This window comes from Equus przewalskii, chromosome 18 (genome assembly GCF_037783145.1).
Source record: "Equus przewalskii isolate Varuska chromosome 18, EquPr2, whole genome shotgun sequence".
In the NCBI taxonomy this organism is placed as follows: Eukaryota; Metazoa; Chordata; class Mammalia; order Perissodactyla; family Equidae; genus Equus; species Equus przewalskii.
In genome coordinates this window covers 25240943-25263448 of record NC_091848.1, presented here as the reverse complement: position 1 = coordinate 25263448, position 22506 = coordinate 25240943, and the positions used below count along the sequence as shown (strand labels likewise).

At 38.5% G+C, this 22506-nt stretch overlaps 1 protein-coding gene across 1 annotated transcript in view; it reads left to right on the top strand.

Annotated features, from left to right (window-relative positions):
* The window catches only part of EHHADH (enoyl-CoA hydratase and 3-hydroxyacyl CoA dehydrogenase), a 53490-nt gene that overhangs the window by 1427 nt on the left and 29557 nt on the right, over positions 1-22506 (top strand). The window contains exons 2-5 of the mRNA XM_070582468.1: positions 6796-6911; positions 8718-9248; positions 13782-13885; positions 18727-18899. Coding sequence (XP_070438569.1) covers positions 9175-9248; positions 13782-13885; positions 18727-18899 — 351 coding nt within the window. The 5' untranslated portion in view covers positions 6796-6911; positions 8718-9174. The remainder of the gene's footprint in view (positions 1-6795; positions 6912-8717; positions 9249-13781; positions 13886-18726; positions 18900-22506) is intronic.

The window sequence follows — 22506 nt, the reverse complement described above, 5'->3', positions numbered from 1 at the left end:
CCATACAATTCTGATGGTCATTTGAATGATCTGTTCTGGCCACTGCTCGGTTCATTTCAAACTCAGTAGCCTCCTCTCCCCTGGCAAACTTCTTACATTTACTCAGAAATGAAGGGTTAAGTATCAGCTCCTGTGAGCTCTACTTTCAGTTTGAACTGTCTGACAGCAATAAGTAACTGATCCAACCAGTTCCCTAAGGTAAAAGTAAAGGCTGTGAATGCACCGGCAACAATGTGGCACAATTTTATTTGGACTTCTCTATTGGAAGCAATTTCTCTTAAATATTCAACTTTGATTTTAGGAATATGACAAAACTAACATAGATATTATTATTGAAATGTTGGTAATGAGCCTGTGTTCCAAATAACCAGTTAATCCCATAGACCCATAGAATAATATAGTTGGGATAGGTGAAATTTAAGATTTCTCCCACCACTGTCATGAAAAATGGTCAATGATATTTTTAATGAATCTGTGGACCATAGGAATTGAATAATGTGCTGGAAGTCATGAAGTTAGCCAGTGGCAGTAATTTTAGAATATAAGCCTCCTAACTCCATTTATCCATTTATTCATTCAGGCATTAGGGATACAAAGATGAATAAAATAATCTCCTGCCTTCAAGGAGCTTCCTATCTGGTGAGGGAGGCAGACCTTTTAAAGAAAAATAATTCAATGTTAATGTTAGCATAGATCCATCTAGTTTCTTCATTCAACTAGTGCATGTTTCCCCCTTTGCTTCCAATATACCATAGCTTGATAAAAATAAATACAAAATATGATGTTTTAGGCAAACTTTAAATGATTAGAACCACTTTTTTAAGAGTTTCAAACAATCATAATTTACACAAGGCTTAGAGTCAGCTTGTTTGGGTTCTATGCCTAGCTCTGCTATTAACTAGCCATACGACCTTAAATCCCTTCACCTCTCGGCCTCATTTTCCTCTCGAAGGTGCTCCCTGGTGTAAACCTTGTCTTCTCCAGTCTAATAGGAAAAAATGGATGATACTTCCCACTGTGATACTTCCTTCCTTCCTTTTTTTCCTTCTTTCTTTCTTTCCTTTGTCTTCCTCAGTCCTTCCCCCACTTCCTCTTTCTCTCTTGTTAGTTTTTCTGACCAAAGACATCATTGCACTGCCTATCTGAACAACCACTCACATGGTTAACAACTGACTATCCCAAGACTCTGGAAGACGACAGGTCTAAAATATTTGTTGAATGAACGAAAGAATGAATGGATCCCACGCTTAGTTCTGGGCCCTTCTCTCCCCTACTATTACTGCCCCTTTCTCCTATTAAAATACTTCTTCTTTTGAAAGCTGTGGTGGTGAGAAGAGGAAGAAAAGATTAGACAGTAGATAGCAGTTGGGTTGGAAGGAGAATGCAAGTTGGATTGGGAGGAGAATGCAAAGGCATTGCATTGCATCTCAAAGCAAACATCAGTGCACTGTGGTATTTATGGATGAAATAATATAATGTCTGAGACATTTTAAAATAGTATGAGAGGTTTCAGATGATAAAGATTGGTCATATATTGATATTGTTGAAGGTGGATATATTGGGTTTCATTACATTCTTTCTATTTTTTGTGTATGCTTGAAAATTTCCACAATACAAAGTTAAAAATAAGAGAGAGGATGAGTGCATTGCCCTTCCTCTATACAAGACCCAGTTCAGACTATCCCACTGAATCTCAGTTAGGATGCTTTTGCCTGATGTTGCAGAAAAATTGTCACAGACTAGGTTTTTCAGAAGTAAACACTCATATGGAGATGGGGAGAAAGATTCTTATGAGGAATGGATAGGAAGCAGGATTGGTCAGAGGAGGAAATTGAACTGCTATTCAGGTCCAAGGAATCCTCAGCAAACTGGAGAGGAAGCTCTGAAATGGGTATTGCCCTTCCAAGTATCCTGAGTCAGGCTGAAATGGTCAGCCCTTTATACGGGATACTGTCTGCCCCAGGAAGGGCGCCATCTCAAGCAAGAAGGCTCTCTACAGCTGAGGCAGATCCTGAAGAAGCTGACAGCTGGGGCTGCCTGCTAACCACACTCCTCTGAGCTGCACAGCAAGTCTTCTCTTAGAGAGGAATCTGGGACAGCACATCTTTACATCTTCCACAAAATGCAACACAAACTGGCTTAAACAATAGAATGTATTGACTTCTGTAACTGGACTGTTATGACAGACATCAGGGTTGTTTGCTCCAGCAACTCAATGGTATCAGCTGGGACCCATATTTCTTTCCCTCTCTCTGACTTCAGTAGCATCTGCTTCAGCTTATGGCCAGCTTCCCTGGAGGAGGCAAAATGGCTACAGCAGTTCACTACACATCTACTCGCTGTGCACTCTCTCAGGGGGATGGACACACCTTCAGTAATTCCAAGGTGATTCTCAGGCTAGAAAAGAAAAAAATATACATTAAGTTCTGGGCTGGACACTTTACTCTCTACAATTTTTATCTTTTCAACTTTAGCATGTGGCTTTACATTAGTCACCATTAAATGTCGTGCTGTCAACAACTCACCTTTGAATTCTGTATCAGTTAGAACAGGCAGGGTAATACTGCAAGAAATAAACAACCCCCAAACCTGAATGTCTTAAAACAACTCGGGTTAATTTCTTACTCGTGCTACACGATTGCTCTGGATCTGCAAAGGGACTCTGCTCATGGTTTCATTCAGAAACCCAGGCTGATTGAGCAACCACTGCCATGAACATTGCCAGTAGCCAAGCCAGAGGAAAGAAGAATGCTGGCAAAGCACACGTTAACTTAATGCTTCCACCACTTCCACTCACTTGGCCGCAGCAATGTCATGTGACCTCACTTCAAGTGGGCAGGGAAGTGCAGTCCTACCATGGGTAAGAAGGTGAGAAAATTAGAATATTTGTGAACAGCACCAATGACTATGACAAAGCCAGCTCTCTATTTTAGGTCTTGCTGACACAGACTCATCTAGAATTCAGCTGTACCAACCTATGAATAAAGTACAAAGCAGCAGGAGAATTCCTCAACGGTTCTTCTCACTTACTTCTATTATAACGTGAGCAATTATATTATATGTATAAATGAAAATGTTCTGACATTATTAGTTGCTCAGCTTGAAAAATAATATAGTTCAAGGCAGAATCAAATTAAGGACAGTTCAGTGACAGTTTGATGTTCAGACACAATTCAATTTGATTCATCTAAAAGGAACATAATACTAAATAATGGCTAATAATGGCTCAGAAGCTTCCCTCATGAGAGTTTTTTAACCAAAGAGGTGCATTAAAGTTCCCTGGGGAGCTTTTTTAAACTGCTGAGTCCACCCAGAATCATCTCCCAGAGTGAGTGCCAGAGATGTATATTTTCAAAACGTATGCTTCTCCCTACCCCCACCCCCACCCCCACCCCCAGTTAAGATCTCCTGTCCCATAATACCATGGAGCAAGCAACATGAGGGCAAGAACCATGTCTGGTTTTGCTCACATTGCATTAGCAGTACCTAGCACATATAACTGCTCAATAAAAATATGATTGGTCAAATATTTATTCATAAAACGTAGTTATCAAATAATGCACATCACATCCACAAGGATTCCATTATCTAACCTTGTTAAATCTCTCTGGGAATCTCAATACATTTCTCTGACCTTCCAATGTCTTAATCCTCTCAAAAACTAAATAGGAATTAATTTGGCATATCTTGTTCTTAGTAAACACAGTATATCTTTGATGGTCACACTTCCTTTTCACAAACCATCTCCTGAATGAATTATTCTAAAATTTCATAAGTTATTGATTTAAGACTCAGCAGTCTACACATCTTTTATCTTCTTCTTGCCTCTCCAAAAATAGAAACCGTTGCCCATCCTTAATCTTCTGGCCCATCCCTTTACCTTGGGATTTCTCAAAGCTATATTCATGTCAGCACAATCTCCAGGCTTAAAATCAAGGCACTTTGATGGGAAAAACTGGAAATAAATAAGAGTTGCTAGAACACTTGATGATGCTATTAATGGAGATATGAGTTATGCCAACCTGTTTTACTTTGATCTTAACAATGCATATTAATTTGAATTAATTTGAATCCTGTTTGCTATTCAAAGTAGATGGAAATATAGTCCTAGAGAAAAGATGCAATTCAATTTGATTCATCTCAAAGGAACATAATACTAATAATGGCAAATAATATGACTATGTTTACCGAATGCTTTCCGTAAGCCATGCAGATTCTAAATGTGTATTCACTCAAAAGGGAGAAGACCACATTTGGTGACAAAGAAAGATACAGTGTAACTCATATTTAAGAATAACTAGCCTAATAATAAAAAAAAATGGACAAATATTGGCAAGGATTTGGAGAAATTAGAAACCTCATACATTGCTGTATGTATTGTATACCAAATAGCGCCAAACAGTTTGGTAGTTCCTCAAAAAGCTAAACACAGAGTTACCATATGACCAAGCAATACTACTCCTAGGTATATACCCAAAGGAATTAAAAACATAGTTTGCATAAAAACTTGTACACAAAATGTTCATAGCAGCATTATTCATAATAGCCAAAAAGTGGAAATGACCCAAATATCCATCAGCTGATGAATGGATAAACAAAATGTGGTATATACATACAATGAACTATTATTCAGCCATAAAAAGGAATGAAGTGTTGGTACACGCTACAATATAGATGAATCTTAAAAATGTTATGCAAAGGGAAAGAAACTAGACACAAAAGGCCACATATTGTGTGAATCCATTTATATGAAATGTCCAGAATAGGCAAATCCATAGAGACAGATCAGCGTCTCTGTTAGAGTAGATTAGTGGTTGCTAGGAGATAAGGAGAAAGGGGAATGAAAAGTGACTGCTTAAGGGGTACATGGTTTCTTTTGGGGTGATTAAAATGTTCTGGAATTTGAGAGTGGTGATGGTGTACAACCTTGTGAATACAGTAAAAATCTCTGAATTGTACACTTTAAAAGGGTGAATTGTATAGTAAGTTGTATCTTAATAAAAAAATTAATTATCCTTTAAAAAAAGAGAACATCACTTGAAATTTAAAAGCAAAATATGTCTTTATGGATAAGAAAGAGAGCCCATATGAGTCAAGGAAATATAAATATGACCTGATTGATGACAGGTGCAGAATACAGAGAATAGAAGCTAATTAAAGGGGCCATTGACAAATATGAAGAGTGTCTAGCACAACCAACGTAATGAGGAACTAGAAATACCTTATCATATGAGACATGGGGGTACCTGAGAAAGAGCCTGAAGGAGAGGCTTAGGACAGACTTGTTAGCATCTTTAAATCTTTGATGAAAGACCATTCTATTAAAGGGAGACAATGTATAATAAAAGTAGAATCAAGGGGTAATTACTCCTGAGAACAAAAGTAGAACCACAGAGTGTCGAGTTCTAGAGAACAGGGCAAGTTTTTTTAGCAAGTAGAACTATCTGCCACGCAGAGTTCTGAGCTCCTTATCCTTGAAAGCATTCAAAGAGAGATGGGTAATCTTGTTATTGAGGCATTCTTATGGTAGAAGGAATATTAGACTAAATAATCTAGGACATATCTCAAATTTATATGTAGCTTCTTTCTAAATAGTGCCAATTTGTCAGAAAAGCTGAAAAGGATTATCATTAGCAAATGAAATATTTCTTCACTAAAATGATATGTGGGAAATTGGGAGAAAGATCTGGGAAAGTATAAAGGTGAGCTATAGCCTAAGTGCGCTCTCCACACAAAATGAAATTGGATGGTGGAAAATGCCAGAGATGTCATAAAAGTGCTTATGCTGTTGTGAAGGGATATTTCATGAATGACTTTCAATCCAGAAGTTGACAGAGATGACACATATAATGAAAAACTATTTGCAAACCTAAAGTGATGAGCAAAGCTTACTGAAAAGCTGAAAGGGTGAAACATGGGAGATAGCAATGAAGGGATTCTCAGTTCAATTTTTGGTTTCAGGGCCGGCCTGGTGGCACAGCGGTTAAGTTCACACGTTCTGCTTCGGCGGCCCGGGGTTCACCGGTTTGGATCCCGGGTGCAGACGTGGTACCACTTGGCAAGCCATGCTGTGGCAGGCGTCCCACATATAAAATAGAGGAACATGGGCATGGATGTTAGCTCAGGGCTAATCTTTCTCAAAAAAAAAATTGGGGGTTGCATTCAGCCCAGATTTGGTTGTAGCATATGGGCATGATCTTTAAATATGCTCAATAATACATCATTCATCTCTGACATTTCATACCAGTGAAGATTATCAAGATGTCACTGAGTCATTTTGGCCACAGTTGGGTCCCCTTTAGGGATCTTGATGGCCTATCATCATCATTAAGATACTGGATGTGTGTGTGTGTGTTGTCTCTCCAAGGCTCCACACTTTAGCAAGCCACTTGAAACTACAGAGATTGTCTTTACTGATACTATTGGTATAGTGAAGAAATTATTCGTATCTCGTCTCTTATTTCAAACACTTACGTGAGCAGGTTTCTCCCCAAATGTCAGCCACCTTCACTTGGCAGAGTGTTCTCATTGCCCATTTCTTCACTGCATTAGTGAGGACAGGTTAAATTTCTTTCTTTCTCCTGTTGGAGAAATAGTCCACGTTGGTTCTAGTCAGCAGGGCAGTTCCCCTCTACAAAATCATTTGGGAAGTCAGGCTTCTTCTGGGTGTGGCTCTATCGTCCCCTGGACCTTGTGCCCATTTGTATCCCACAGTGAAAGGGGAAGGACACGGAAGAGGATGTGTCACAGATTTTATCACTCCAGCTGCTAAGCAATAGTTTTCATTTGTTCCAGAAAAACCTGATTAGTTTATCAGACAAGTCAGCTCTGATGACTTCCTGCCATCGTGGAATGAAATTTCACAGCACATTGCCGAGTTTCGATAGTCATCTCTGTTCTCTGGTCTTACTGTGAGTACATATTTGGATGTCCTAGCACACAAAAGTTCTACAATTACATTCTTTTATTTTTGTTTTAAACTTTAATGAACCACTTCTTATCAACTGATCTATTTTCATGAGTGGCAACACGACAACAATGAAATGACATATTTAACAAGCAAAAGCAGTAACAAGCAAATGATGTGGAAGTGCCTTAGCCAAGAGGAATGGCATCCTGTTAAGTTGCATTTATTGAGACAAATTAAATGAGAAGACAACTTAAGAATATAACAGTTCGTCACAATGGTCAAGAGACTGTCAAGCAGTCAAATGGTCTGTAAGCAACAATGTGGTGGCACCTGCTAAGCAGGCTTGCCACATCTCCATAGATTTGGTCGATAAGAAGACCAAATAGAGTTAGACAGTTTATATTTACAGAGCAAAAGAAAGATCAGCATGGTACCAGTTCCCTGTGTCCCTAGTCTCACAGGATGACACCACCAGGAGGGGCTAGATGACAGATCACAGGAACTATTGGTCTCTCTGTTGGTGAGGATCAGGGCAGGGTCAGTGCTCACAGGAGACTGAGAGTGATTGCCTTCTTAAATTTTGCCCACTAGGTGCCTCGCTTGCTTACCTGCCATGTGGCAGGCCCATGTGGCATGGCAGCACTAGGTGCCATGCTTGGCCCTGCCATGTGGAGGAGCCAACTCTAAACTATCGTCAAGCAGTTTTATAGATTTACACAGAAGTTTGCAGCTGTACCTAAGATTGGGGCCGGGGCTCAAGGCAGAAAGTTCTGTGTTCAACTAAAACTAGGGAGATAAGTGAGAAATGACCTGTGGCTGACTCCTCCGCAGGAGAGATGAGAAACTGCCTCAAAACATCTTCACACCATGCTTATCTCCCCTTGCTCCAGGCGGAATTTCAGGTCATTCAGAGGTGTTAAGCCTTTCCTATATGGCCTTTGTGGAGATGTTCAAAGTTGCTAGGATGCCATGGAGCTGTTCCCCTAGAGACCAGTATCTGAAATAAGAAGACGAAGCTGAATGTATTGCTTCCTATAGTAAGGGTAAACTATGCTGGTCATGCACAGTCTCTCCAAGCAGAGCAGGCTGCCGATCTTACATTGAGATTTTGGGGCCAGTGGAGTTCACAAATTGGCAAATTTTCAGAGCCCTTAGAGATTGCTCTCACCTGTAAGAAGCTGGTGGTTGTTGATGGTGGACACTCAGAGACATGTGCCCTGGGCTGTCTTTGGTTGGTGGGCTATCGCAATGACGGCTGTCCTTGATAGGTTGTCCTTGATGGATTTGCTAGGTTCTGACTGCTGTTTGTTTTCAGGGCTTCAAGGTACTTGGTACTTTCCTAGAAGTCGGAAGCTCTTTTTATTTCCACGATGTAAAAGACTATCTATGAAAAGTCTTTAATCACTGCTAAAATTTATTTAACATCAGTGAACAAAATCACTCCATTGTTTTTATCCTCTGAAAATTCCAGACTGCCTTCTGACCCTTGATGGATGTGGAGACCACCAGAGGCCAATAACACCTGGAAAAACCCTGTCCCAGCCTGAACTTTTAGAGGGAATGGGGCTGGGCCTTATTTATCTTTAGTCTCCTACCTATCCTAGCATATAATAGGTACTCAATTCATGAATGAAACTTAGAAACTCAGAATCCTTAGGAATGGCAGAAGAAGAAAAAGATAGAAGGATTGGGCAGGCGAGACACTCATAGGTTTCACTAGGTACGTCTATTCTGTAAATATCTGGTTGATGTTAGTACCACAGCCATTCAGGTAAAATGCATGATGTCTGTATTTTATGTGTTCCAGGTGTGTGTCATATCACATAATTGTCAGGACCTAAGATGTCTGTCCCTGTTAAGAAGCATCATGAAGATGAAAACTGTAATGAGGACAGCCCCACCAACTTAGCGAACCTAGACCTTGTGCAGGGGAGCCAGCCCCCTGGGCCAGGCCGTTACAAACCTCGACTTGCTGGTAGTTCCACCCATTTTCCATCGTCCTCCCTGATCTACTTTGTGATGGGAGCCAATAAAGAGAAAGAGACCAACCACAAGGGTTTGAAGAGCGCGGGGCTAGGGTCCGGGGAAGGAGGAGGGCTGCGTCGGAGGATGGGCGGAGGTGCCCGGGAGCCGTGGGGCAGGGGGAGGCGGCGCCGGGCTCGCATTGGCTCAGCGGGCGCCCTCCCTCGCGGCACCGGTCCAGCGCGCCGAGAAAAGGGATATCGCCCCGTGGCGGCAGCCGGGCGCGAATTCGGCGAGGAAACATGGCTGAGTATACGCGGCTGCAGAACCGCCTGGCGCTGATCCGCCTCCGAAACCCCCCGGTCAACGCGATCAGGTAACGGGCTCGGTGGCCTCCAGCCCGGGGACGGCAGGGTCTTATCCACCTGCTGCCGTGGAGGCTTTGACTCCCCAGCCCCCTGCTTTAAATGGAGAGGGCACTAACGCGGGTTGAACAACGGCGTATACCAGGGCCTTTTACGGTGGCTGGTTTGGTAATGTTCGCAGAAAACTCTCATTCCCGCTTCACTGGTAAGAAACCGAGGCTGAGAGGCAGACAGAGGGCTACGAAGTGAGGGTGCTGGGCTTGGACCGGGTCTGACCGTGCCTTCCAACTTTGACTTCCCACGCGTACTTTCTGTTCCAAGGGTCTTAGTGCAATGCCTGTCTGGACCTTGATCCCTCACTTGCCAACTTGGAGTCCAGGCCACCCTTGCAATGTGTAACTAAAAGCTTTAGGAATCGGACAATAAAGTGACTTCAAGTTCTTAAAAATAAATTAAAGTCCCCATTAATGCCAACACAGTGAGTAAAGGAGAACTGTGTCCTGGCCCAGAAATGCAAAGTTGTGTCTCCTGGTCTGTTCTAAACCTCAGGGCCTTAGTGCTTCAGTGGAAGATCCGTGTCAGAGTAAGTCTATTGAATAGCTTTTTCTGAAAAACTGCTGTGCATTTTATCTTCTGTTTTATCGTAGAGTACCTTCCTTGTTAAATTCTCCAACCCAGATTTGTGAAATGCACTTACAGCATTACTTTTAAAAGTGAGATTAATGCTGCTTTTTTGAAAATTAATGAAGTTATTACATAGGTTTGGTTCTTCTGTATCTCCAAAAAAAGTATGGTGATACATCAGCCTAGGAGAGAGCCACCCCTCCGTAGGGAGTAGGATTAGCAGAAATTATAATTTACAAAGAATATGTAAAGTATAGAGAGAAAGACCTTTGGTCAAAATTCTTATTGCCTGCTGCTGGAGTGAAAAGAGATTGGAATGAGGAGACCTTCTAATTTTAACTAATTTTTGTCGTACTGTCATCAGATTTGATCATATCATTAGTATTAATATAATTCTTATTTTTGATATGAATTATTACATTTAATAATACAAAAATATGCAGGAGTAAAATCACACAAGGATGATATACTTGCCTACTTGCCACTCTCAGAAAAAAGCAAAATATCTATTATTTTGGTTTTGCCAAAGAAAAACATAAGTAATATGATTACATGTCAATTTTAGTCTTGTCTGTATTCTAATTAGAATTGCTAGATATTAGGACTCTCTGCCTCAGCCTCTGCTCACAATGGGAAACCGTGCCCATCAAGCCTTGGGGGGAAAAAAGGTCCACAGTCTAATACCCATAACTAGGAATATTTTTCTCATGAATATTTTAAATGTTTCTGGTATTTAACCTGCCCCCCTCCTCCCTGGAGAAATGTTAGTATCTACCTGATAAAGTTGTTGCAAGGTTTAAATGTGTTGGAGGGGAATGGGCGAAATGGCTGAAGGGGGTCAGCTGTATGGTGATGGATGGGAACTAGGCTTGTGGTGGTGAGCACTTTGCAGTGTATACAGATGTCGAATTATGAAGCTGTACACCTGAAACTTATACGGTAAAAATAAATAAATGAATGAATAAATAAATGTGTTGGAGGTTATAAACAGGCATTTAACAGGTGTTAGCTATCGTGATTTTTATTAGTCAGAGGCCTGTTACAAGCCCCTACCCGTAGGCCCTGCTGCTCAGGATTCATTTCAGCTTCATTAAGGTTTTCTCCACTTAGAAATAAATACTTTACTGCCCTTTTCCATCTGTCTTCTTCTGAACTTACATTTTAGGTAGAGGTATACATGCCAGCATGTTATCAAGTTTAACAGGTTCCCTTTTTTTATGCTTTATATTTTTCTTTACTTTTTCTTCCTTTTCTCCTTCCTATTTCTAATTTTATGTGGGAAATTATCTCTTCCTAGCTCACTGAGAGATTCTTATTTGAATACGTTTTGGCCCAAATAGTTTAAATCCTTCTTTGCTAGTTTAGCCAGCCATGTTTCCTTACATTCCAATGAATGCCAACCCTCTGTGAGTATAGACCATGCCTGATTACTAAGCCTGTCTCTCAGAACAATGGCTTTCACACTTTTTTTTTCCATAATCCACACAAAAGTCCCATGTTTTACATAGCAACCTAAGACACACACATACAAATATATAACTGAAACAAAGTTTTGTCAGACAAAACTTATCATATATGTTATGTAGTTTAATATATTCTGTTTTCTCTTCTGTTTTTCTTCTATTTGAAAAAAATGCTGGTCACAGCCACAAAGTTGATTTGACGACCTTTGGTTTAAAAAAGCCCTAAAAATAACAGACTTCCTACAATCACAAAAGCAAAAGAGTTTTGGTCAGCACTCATGGAATGTTATCTACTCCAGACTCGACTTCTCCGTACCTGCAATATTAAGGGGAGAAAATAATTTCTTGACCCCTGTGACCTTGACGTTTCTCCTAGGCTGTGGTCCCTTTCAGCCGGCGTGAATCTAGTAAAGCTGTATCTGTTACAGCCATCTTCATTTTTCTTTATTTCTCGTGTTTGATTTTGCAAAATTAAAAGAACATAAGAAATGAAAGAGTAGGGGTTGGTTGAAATGGGAAAAGCCAGCCTGTTTTTTTCAGTGGCACTGTTTGAGTTCATTTTGGCTAATTTTGCAGCCATCATTTACCCAGAAGGAAATATGTGCCTTTTGTTGTTTTTTTTGTTTTGTTTTGTTTTGTTTTTCTTTTTTTTTGTTTTTGTTTTTGTTTTTTTCCTCCCCAAAGCCCCAGTACATGGTTGTATACCCTGTGTAAGTTGTTCTGGTTCTTGGATGTGAGCTGCTGCCACAGCATGGCAACTGATGGACAGTGGTGTGGTTCTGCGACTGAGAAGCGAACCAGGCCACTGGAGCAGTGAGCACTGACCTTTAACCACCAGGCCATCAGGGCTGGCTCAAATATGTGCCTTTTGGACTTCTCAGTATTGTGGGTGGTTCACAATCTGTTTTTCATTAACGAATTTGGTTTCTAACCAATCAAAGGCAAGAGGTTTTGTTTGATTTCCTCTAGGTTAAATGGTGAAAAGTAATTAGGTGAAGGGGAATTATCATATACAAGGGCCACTATCTCCTTTATTCCCTGAGGGTTTAACTCACAGTTGCTGGTCTGAACAATATGGCTTTTGTAGAAGTTTGCTGTTGTTTTCAGATTTTTTTTTTCACTGTATACTAAAGAACAGACGTTTTACCCAAAATACTGAGAATTCTAAGGCAAAACTGATTGAACTCTGGTTCTATCATTTTTCTTTAAGCAATTTCTCACCGCTTTTCCTAGGTTCTCCTCTTTCACCATCCTTCAGCACTTATTGAACCCCTGCTTCTTGACAAATTCTCTTCTCTTGGTCTTTGTGATTTGGGTTCCATTGGAGCTGAATCACTCTACTGAGCCTCTCCCATTTCCTAAATGAGGGTGTATCCAGAGCATCTACCCTCAGTGCTCTTTTCTTTGGCAGACTCATTCAATCTTGGCTTTAACTATCTCCTCTGTGGATGACTCCCTTATCTACTGAAACTTGGCAAAATCTACTACATGCCCTTTCTCACCCAGACCTTGCCTTCACCTCCCAAATTAGTTAGGACTAGCTTTATATGCCAGTGACAGAACACTCAAAATAATAGTAGATTAAACAAGAAAACATTGATTTCTGTCACAGCAGTGTCCTGGAATGGTATGGCTACTCCACAATCATCAGGGACCCCAATTCCATATCTTTTGCTCTGCCATTCTCAATACACGACTTGCACCTCTTGGTCCATAATGGCTGCTCCTGATGTAGTCATCACATCTGCCTTCCTGCCAGAGTAGAGAGGAAAGAAAAAGAGAAATTATACCCAATCCTATAAGGACTGTTCCCAAAAGTTGCACATACTAAATCTACTTCCATCCCATCGTCCAGAACTTAATGCCGCGGCTGATCTTACTGCAAACCAGGCTGAGAAGTGTAGTCTTTATTTTGGGCAGCCAGGTGTCCAGCTAAATCCCAGCTGTTTAATACTTTGAAGAAGGTGGAGGAGGGGTGGCTATTGGACATAACTTACAGCCTCTGCCACATCTCTTAGACTGTTTCTTTTAGATTGTTTCGTTTTCTTATTTGCTAATATAACAAATTGATTTTCCCTCTCTGAACTTCCACATCACTTTCTTTGTACCTTTATTACAAGTAGCGCTTATCTTAGAGGACACTTTGTTCTTCTTAGAATGTTTTAAACTCCTTGCACTGCACACAGAAGCTGTATAATAATTTTAAAATTGATTAGTGCTGAATCTAAGTGGTCAAAGTTACAGCAGAGTGCAGGAAAATAATATTTAAAAACAATTTTCATTTAATCAGCCAGTGCTTAATTCACAGTAGACACATATATTATTTTGTTGAAGAAATTAGTGAAAGCTTAATGATAAGTATCTAGGGTTTTTACCCATCATGTATGTGTTTAAGTTTTCATTGCTAGAAGGGAAATTTAATTCTGACTAATGCTCCATCTAGTTTTTTCCTTATAGTGTGGCTGTACTCCGTGGAATACAAGAGGGACTACGGAAAGCTCTAACAGACCATACAGTAAAAGCCATTGTGCTTTGTGGAGCAGGTGGCTATTTCTCTGCAGGTAACCAGTGTCTGACCCTCTCCCACTCTCTCTGGAATCCACAGACAGATTGATAGTGCATTAGCTGTCCCTGAGTATAATACCAGACTGTGGGTGATGGATATGGGAGACTTGGATGGGAATGAGAAACATTGTGGAGAAAGAGACAGGAGTCACAGGAGAAACCCAGAGAAGGTTCTGACCTCCCTCTCTTTCCTATGGGATTGGGCCTTTGGAGGACATTTAGTTTCAGGCTTGATGGCTATGACACCTGCTAGGATACACCTACTGGTACATACCTGCTCTGCATATGTCTCCACCTATGTGAGCTTGGGCAAGTCCCTTTAACCTCCTGAATCTTAATTTCCGTCTATATAAAGAAGATAGAATAATTTCTATCTTAATGGGTTTTTGTGAGATTAAATGAGACAACATATCTGGAAGCCCCTAGTACAGTGCCTGTGTGCAGAAGATGTTCAATAAGTGTTATTTTTTAATTTCACACGGGGTCTTGAAATGGAATTCATTTTTCTTCTGGTAGTTACCCATCTCAGTGACCATGGCACTCTTTATTGGGTTATTGTGTGAAAACGTAAAAATATTGACAAAATATGGCAAAAGTATCTGAAAATGGTGATTTATTCAGTCGTATTTGTGCCGCCTTTTCCTTTTTTCCCAAATGAATATGTTATACTTTTTGAAGAAAGTCACATCGATATGAGGGCCTATATATTCTTACTGTAGCCAGAGGAATTTAATGTATGTTAATGGTAGCCTGAGAAGAAATAGATATTGGAATAATGACAATAAATAAGTATAATAAATAAGTATAAAAATGTTAATCATTATATTTATCTTGCCTGCTATGTACAAGTACTGTGTAGGTGGTTTATTTATTAATAATGAAAATGATAGTAGTTTTATACAAATTCTGTTTTAATCCTTGGTAAACCCTACAATCTCCATTTACAGATGAGAAGGCTGAGCCTGAGAGTGATTAAAATAATGTGCCAAACATTAACCAGCTATTAAATGGCTTATTCACTGTTTGAAAACCTAAGGTTGGGAGCCCAAGGTGGTATCTTTGAGGCATGAAGAGAGAGATCAGAATTATGGAGAACTTCATATTTCTTTGTAAGAAAGGAGGTAGGAGAGAAGGAAGTTAGAGTTCAGGGGCAGAAAAAATTATTTTCCTAGAAAAGCATTAGGGATTATCAGACTTGACTTAATGGACTTACATAGAACAGTGGACCCAACAATTGGAAAATATATATTCTTCTCAAATCTGCAACATTTACAAAAGTTGACCAGATCCTGGAACATGAAAGCTTGTCTCAATAAATTTCATTTAGAGTATGTTCTCTGACGACAATCCAGTTAAACTGCATATGTATATATATATATATATATATATATATATATATATATATATAAACATATATAACTTGAGGGATACATCTAAAGCAAAACTTGGCAGGAAATTTATAACCTTAAAGGTATATATCAGAGAAGAAAAAACACTGAAACATAATGAGCTAAGCATCTGTATCAAGGAATTAACAAAACATACAGTAAAATAGACCCAAACGAAGTAAAAGGAAGGAGATACTGGGAGAAATTAATAAGATGGAAAACAAATATGAAGCAAAAACAATGTCAAAAGTTAGTTCTTTGAAAGACTAATAAAATTGACACCTTTGGAAAGATTGATCAAGAAAGAAAGAGAAGGCACAAACAAATGTATGTGAGGACTAACGAAAGGGATATGACTGCAGATGCTATGGCCATTTAAAAAGATAATGAAGATATTATGAACAAGTAGAAAAATTTAGCCTATCAAAGTTGACTCAAAAAGAAACAGAAAACCATTAAAGAAATTGAATCAGTAATTAAAAGAAAATCTCAGAAAGTAAATTCCAGTCCCAGATGACTTCACTGGCAAGCTCTAACTGAAAAGTCAAGCAAAATATTATTCTAATTTTACACAAACGTTTTAGAGAATAAAAAAGAGGGAACACTTCCTGTATTCGTTTCCTGGGGCTGCTGTAACACATGACCACAAACGGGCTGACTTAAAACCACAGATATTTATTCTCTCCCAGTTCTGGAGGCTGGAAGTTCGAAATCCAGATATCTGAAGGTCATTCTTCCTCCAAAGGCTCTGGAGAAGAATCCTTCCTTGCCCCTTCTAGCTTCTGTGGTTGCTGGCAATCCTTGGCATCCCTTGGCTTTTTGCTGCATCACTCCCGTCTCTGCCTGAGTCTTCCAGTGGCCTTCTCCCCTGATCTTATATAGATCTTACATAGATCTTACATAGATCTTATATAGATCCACCCTCATCCAGTATGACCTCATCTTTACCTGATTACATGTGCAAAGACCCTATTTCCAAATAAGGTTGTATGTATAGGTTCCGAGTGGACACCATTCAACCCAGTCCACTTCCCAACTCATTTTGTGAAGCTAACATAACCTTCATACCAACTCCTACCTGTCAAGGATGGTGTGAAAAAGCAAAATTACAGGCCAGTTTCATTCATAAACATAGATATAAAAATCTCAAACAGTATATTATAAAATTGAATCTAACAATAATTAAAAAGTATAATACATCACTTTTATCCCAGAAATACCAGATTGGTTAAACATTAGAACATCAAAGGTAACTCATCCTATTAAACAATTAAAGGAGAAAAATCATATGATTATTCCAAGAGATGCAGAAAAACACTTGATAACATTTGACACACATTAAAGATAAAAATTTTTAGTACATTAGGTACAGGAAGGAAATGTCTTAATCAAGCAGAAGATATCTATTTTTAAAAACCTCCAGCAGGGGCCAGCACCATGGCATAGTGGTTAAGTTTGGTGTGCTCTGCTTCAGTGGCCCAGGTTCACCCATTCAGATCCTGGGCATGGACGTACACCACTTGACAGCCATGCTATGGCCGTGACCCACATACAAAATGAAGGAAAGCAAAACAAGAGGAAGATTGGCAACAGATGTTAGCTCAGGACTAATCTTCCTCAAATCAAAACAAACCTACAGCAAACATCAAACAAAATGGTAAATTAAAAGCTTTCCTTATGGGAAAGGAGCAAGACAAGGCTGCCTGCTGTCACCATTTGTATTTGACATCGTATTCTAGGCCCTGGCCAGCCCAGTAAAACTAGAAAAAGAAATAAAAGGTATAAGGATTGGAAAGGAGGAAACAAAACTTCATTATTCAGAAGATATGAGTGTTCGTAGAAAAATCAAGATAGAAAATTGTTAGAATTAACAAGAGGATTTTGCAATTTTTCTGGATATAAAATCTATATCCAAAAATTATTTGCATTTCTATATGCCAGAAATAAAGTTAAAAATGAAATCTGAATACCTTTGTCTGTGCCTTGGTTTCTGTAAAATTGAGATAATAGTAATATGTTGAGAGTAGAAGAATGTAGTATAACGTTTAAGACTGTGGGCTGCACAGTCAAACTGCCTGAGTTCAAATCCTTATTCTACCAGTTGCTAGTCATATGTCTGATCTAGTCACTTAACATGTCAAAGCCTTAACTTTCTTACCTGTAAAATGGGGATTGTTATATTACTTAACCTAGGTGTTAAGAAAATTAAATGAGACAGTGAATGAAACTACTTAGCATAGTACCTGATGTATTTATCCAATAAATGTTAATTGCTATTATTACATGAAAAATTATTGTAATCTAAAGTTATGGGAAAGATAGACCTGAGATTCAGACTGAAATTCATCTTGTTTTTTCTAGAACCAAAAGGAATCTAAAAAATAAAAAACTCTATACTGGAGGGTGAAACATGATAGATTGGTGAGAAAAAAAGCATAATCCCTGGATTGATGCTAGAAGAGGAGCAGGTAGCAAAAAGAAAAAAAAGAAAAACAACAAAAGATGAGTAGATTGAACATGAAAAAATTACTTTAACTTTTTAACTTGTACCAAGCTTAATGTTTTCAAAGAATAGATAATGCTGTGGGGAAAAACTCACTACATATAATGTTATGTGAAAAAAGGGAAATATAAAAACTGATTTTACAGAATGCTCTCAATATTGTTAAAAGTATATCTTATAGTGAACTTTCATTTAATTCTCCCGTCAGTCATTTAAGATAGGTATTGAGACAAAAAGGTTAAATAACTTACTCAAGATCACAAAGCAATTTACATTTATCTATTGGGAAAAAAACTAAGAATTCATGAAAATGTTACATTGTTATCTCTGTGTGGTGATATTTGGGGTGATCTTTATGTTTTTTATAATTTTGTGTGTTTTTCAAATTTTCATAATGCATATGTTATTTTTATAATTAGGAAAAGCAATAAATGTTGTTACTTTTATTGCTCACAGAAAGTCTCTCACCAAAACATAATTCTAAGCTGGTTGAGTAACACCTAACTCAAAAATATGGATGAACTTTATCCTGAGATTTTATATTGTAATGACTCATGCACTTAACAAAACTGTGGATCTAGATTTCTGAGAATAGGGTTGGTGAGCAGCATCATGCAAAGAATGAGAGGGGCTGACTCAATCTCAGAATTTCTATTCCCCTTCTCTGAGCTTTTTAATTTTTCTAAAGGTAGAGTTGCTGTCTATCATAGGGAAAGACAGATTTTAGAAGATTACAGGATTCCTGGTAAAGATTTTTTTTGAGGATTTTCTCTCATATCGTTCTACATTTTCCAGGCTGTTTTTCCTTTACTGTGTCTCCAGCCAAAGGATGAAGTGTTTCATGGGCCCAAACAGACTCCCTAAGGGTTTTCTGGTACTTTATTATTATGTAACCAAGGCCAGGTCTTTTCTCAATTCTCTTTTTCCCTTGTCTTTGTGTCCTTAGGTTTTGATATCCGTGGCTTCAGTGCTCCTAGGATCTCTGACTTCACACTGGGAAGTTTAGTAGATGAATTACAGAGAAACAACAAGCCCGTGGTGGCCGCTATCCAAGGCTTTGCTTTAGGAGGGGGACTAGAGCTGGCCCTGGGCTGTCACTATAGGATTGCCCATGCAAAGGTAATAGCTGAGGCTCCCTATGGGGCTCGGTATGGGGAGCTTTTCTTTAGGGAAAACTCTAAATACAGTCATAAGCATCAGAGGTGGTAATTTTAAATGCGTAGCTTACTAGTTGACTACTCAGGTATTTCTAGCACTGGTGTTCAGCTGTTATGTACCAGTACAGTAGTACTGGTGGTTGAAATGTTGAAATACGTCCATTCTGGTTGTAAATAACTGCTACCCTGAGCCCCTGACTGTCCTTTTGCTTCCCCTAACCCTAACTGTTGGGCCTCTCCATAATCCGCCAGCTAAAGGGAAACTCCTGGGTCAGCAGAGGGTCCCCAGGACTCTGCTCCAGTAACTGTGGCTCATGTTAGGTTCCACTGAGGCAAGCTCATGCAGTAAAAGGTATTAAATATTTTAACTATCACCCCTGAGTATGCAGACTTATTTAAATTTTCATTTCCTATTTCAAACACTTCGGTTTTGTGGTCCCTTATAATTATCAGTACCTAAGAAGACAAGTTTCTGTTGGAAAACAGCGCAAAACTAGTAAATGTATTTCTTTCTGGAAATAAATTTATTTGGGCTAATAGGCACATAGAATGAAGTCTGTGATACCCCAGTCTTCTAATGGTAACATTTTTGTAAGTAATATATTTTTCTAATTACAAAGATACTAGTCATCATTGTAATCAGACTGGAAAATGCAGGAAAGTATAAAGATGTAAACTAAAATCACCATAAACTTACAGTTCAGAAATCACCACTATTAACATTCTATTTTATTTCCTTCTGATCTTTTTCCCATGAAAGTTTTCTTCTTGCAGTTTTTTCCCTTTGCAATCTTATTTTGAAAAACTACATTTGAAATTTTGTTGTATTTCATTTACTTTATTTTTCATACTAATGTCATATTTAACCTATTATTAAATATTCTTTATCCATTCTGCCAATTTCTGCCTTTTAGAGAGTTTAATCTCTTTATGTTTAATGTAATTACTGATAAGGAAGGACTTCTGCCATTTTGCTATTTGTTTTCTATGTCTTATGTGTTTTTTTGTTTCTCCATTAATGCTTTCATTTGTATTAAATACATATTTTCTAGTCCCCTTTTAATTCTCTTGTTTCCTTTACTATATATTTTTGAGTTATTTTCTTAGTGGTGGTTGCCCTTCGGATTACAATTAACGTCTTAATTTATAACAATCTACTTCAGGTTAATGTCAACTTAATTTCAATAGTATACAGAAAATTCATCCCCATACAGTTCTGTTACCCACTTCCTTTATTGTCACAAATTATATCATTACACGCTGTATGTCCATCAACATAGATTTATAATTATTGCTTAATGAAGTGGTCTTTTAAATCAGATAACAAAGAAGAATTATAAAGAAAAAATTACATTAATACAGTCTTCTATATTTACCTATTTAGTTGCCGTGTACTATTGTTTTTTATTCCTTCATGTGGATTTGAGTTGCAGCCCTTTCATTTCAGCACGAACGATCTCTCTTAGGGCAGATCTGCTAGCAACAAATTCAGTTTTTGTTTATCTGGGAATGTCTTAATTTGCTTTCATTTTAAAAGGCTAGTTTTGCTGGATGTAGAGTTTTTGTTTGACAATTTTTTTTCTTTCAGTCCTTTGAACATGTCATCCTACTGCTTTCTGGCCTCTGTGGTTTCTGATGAGAAATTTGCTGTTAATATTATTGTAAATATTCTTTAAAAATATCATTTTAAATGGCTGCATAATTTTCTGTCTTATAAATATACCATAATAATTTTAACCATTTCCCTATTTAGTTTTAATTTTTATACAAGCTTATAAATAAAGACATATATCATAAGCGCTCCTTTTTTTGTGTCCCTCTTACCATGACCTTTTGCACACTGAGTGCAGATTTAAATTACAAGTAATAATAATTCTGGAGGTGGGGATGAACAGTGGTGGAAAATATGGTGATTGACTGTTAGGAAATCCTCCTGTGAGAAAGGCTCAAATATTCCAGGTATTTTGGAGCTGTTGGTGTCACAGTCTGGGTAAATGGCAATCTGTATTTAAGTACCATCCTCTTCCCATCCACATACCTGTAAAATGACTTAACAGAGCTTTAGACACTTTTAAATGGCCAGGAGAGGCGCGCGATAAAGGACTTAAGCTCACCCTCTTGTCTAGACTGAGGTTGCTGTCTGACTTTCCTTTTTTTTTTTGAGGAAGATTAGCCCTGAGCTAACTACTGCCAATCCTCCTCTTTTTGCTGAGGAAGACTGGCCTTGAGCTAACATCCATGCCCGTCTTCCTCTACTTTATATGTGGGACGCCTACCACAGCATGGCTTTTTGCCAAGCAATGCCATGTCCGCACCTGGGATCCAAACCAGTGAACGCCGAGCCACCAAGAAGCAGAATGTGCGAACTTAACCGCTGAGCCACTGGGCCAGCCCCATTCTTTTTTTTTTTAATAGCAGCTTTATTGAGGTATAAATCATATACCATACATTTCACTCATTTAAAGTGTACAACCCAATGGTATATTAGTATATTTACAGAGTCATGTAACCATTACTACAGTTGATTTTAGGAGACTTTATCATCCCAAAATGAAACTTCGTACCCTTTAGGAATAATCCTCCATCTCTCCTCTCCCCTAATCCTAGGCAACCACTCTCTGTCTCTATGGATTTGCCTATTCTGGCCATTTCATTTAAATGGAATCATACAATATTTTATCTTTTGTGACTGGCTTCTTTCACTTAGCATAATGTTTTCAAGGTTCACCATTCACCCATGTTTTAGAATGTATCAGTACTTTTTTTCTATAGCTGAATGATGTTCCCTTGTATGGATATGCCACATTTTATTTATCCAGTCATCGGTTGATGGACATTTGGGTTGTTTTTCCTTTCTTAGCTTTTGTGAACAATGACACTATGAAAATTTGTGCACAAGTTTTGTTGTGGGCCTGTGTTTTCATTTCTCTTGGTTGTATACCCAGGAGTGGAATTGCTGGGTCATATAGTAACTCTATGTTTAACCTTTGAGGAATTGCCAAATTGTTTTCCAAAGTGGCTCCACCATTTTACATTCCCACTAACAATGTTTGAGGGTTTTGTATTTTCCACATCCTCTCTAACATTTGTTATTGTCTGTCTTTTTTATCATAGCCACCCTAGTGGATGTGAAGTGGTATCTTGTTATGGTTTTAATTTGCATTTCCCTGATGGCTAATGATATTGATTATCTTTTCATATGCTTTTTTGGCCATTTGTATCTCTTTGCAGAAATATCTATTCAGATCCTTTGCCATTTTTTATTGGATTATTTGTCTTTTTATTATTGAGTTATAAAAATTCTTTGTATATTCTAGATATACGATTAGCAAATATTCTCTTCCATTTTATGGGTTGTCTTTTTACTTTCTTGGCTGCCTGGCTCTTTCAGGGTTCTGTAAAGCTGTTCCTGGACACTCTTATTTTTGTTGGCTGAGACAGGTCATAATAGAGTCAGAGAAAAAATATGTAAGAAGCTAGAGATGTGTTTCAACCTGAAGACTTAGGGACAGCACGGCTTTGTTTGAGTTGTTAATTAAAGGAGAGGGTCGGCGCTAATTAGCCTGATG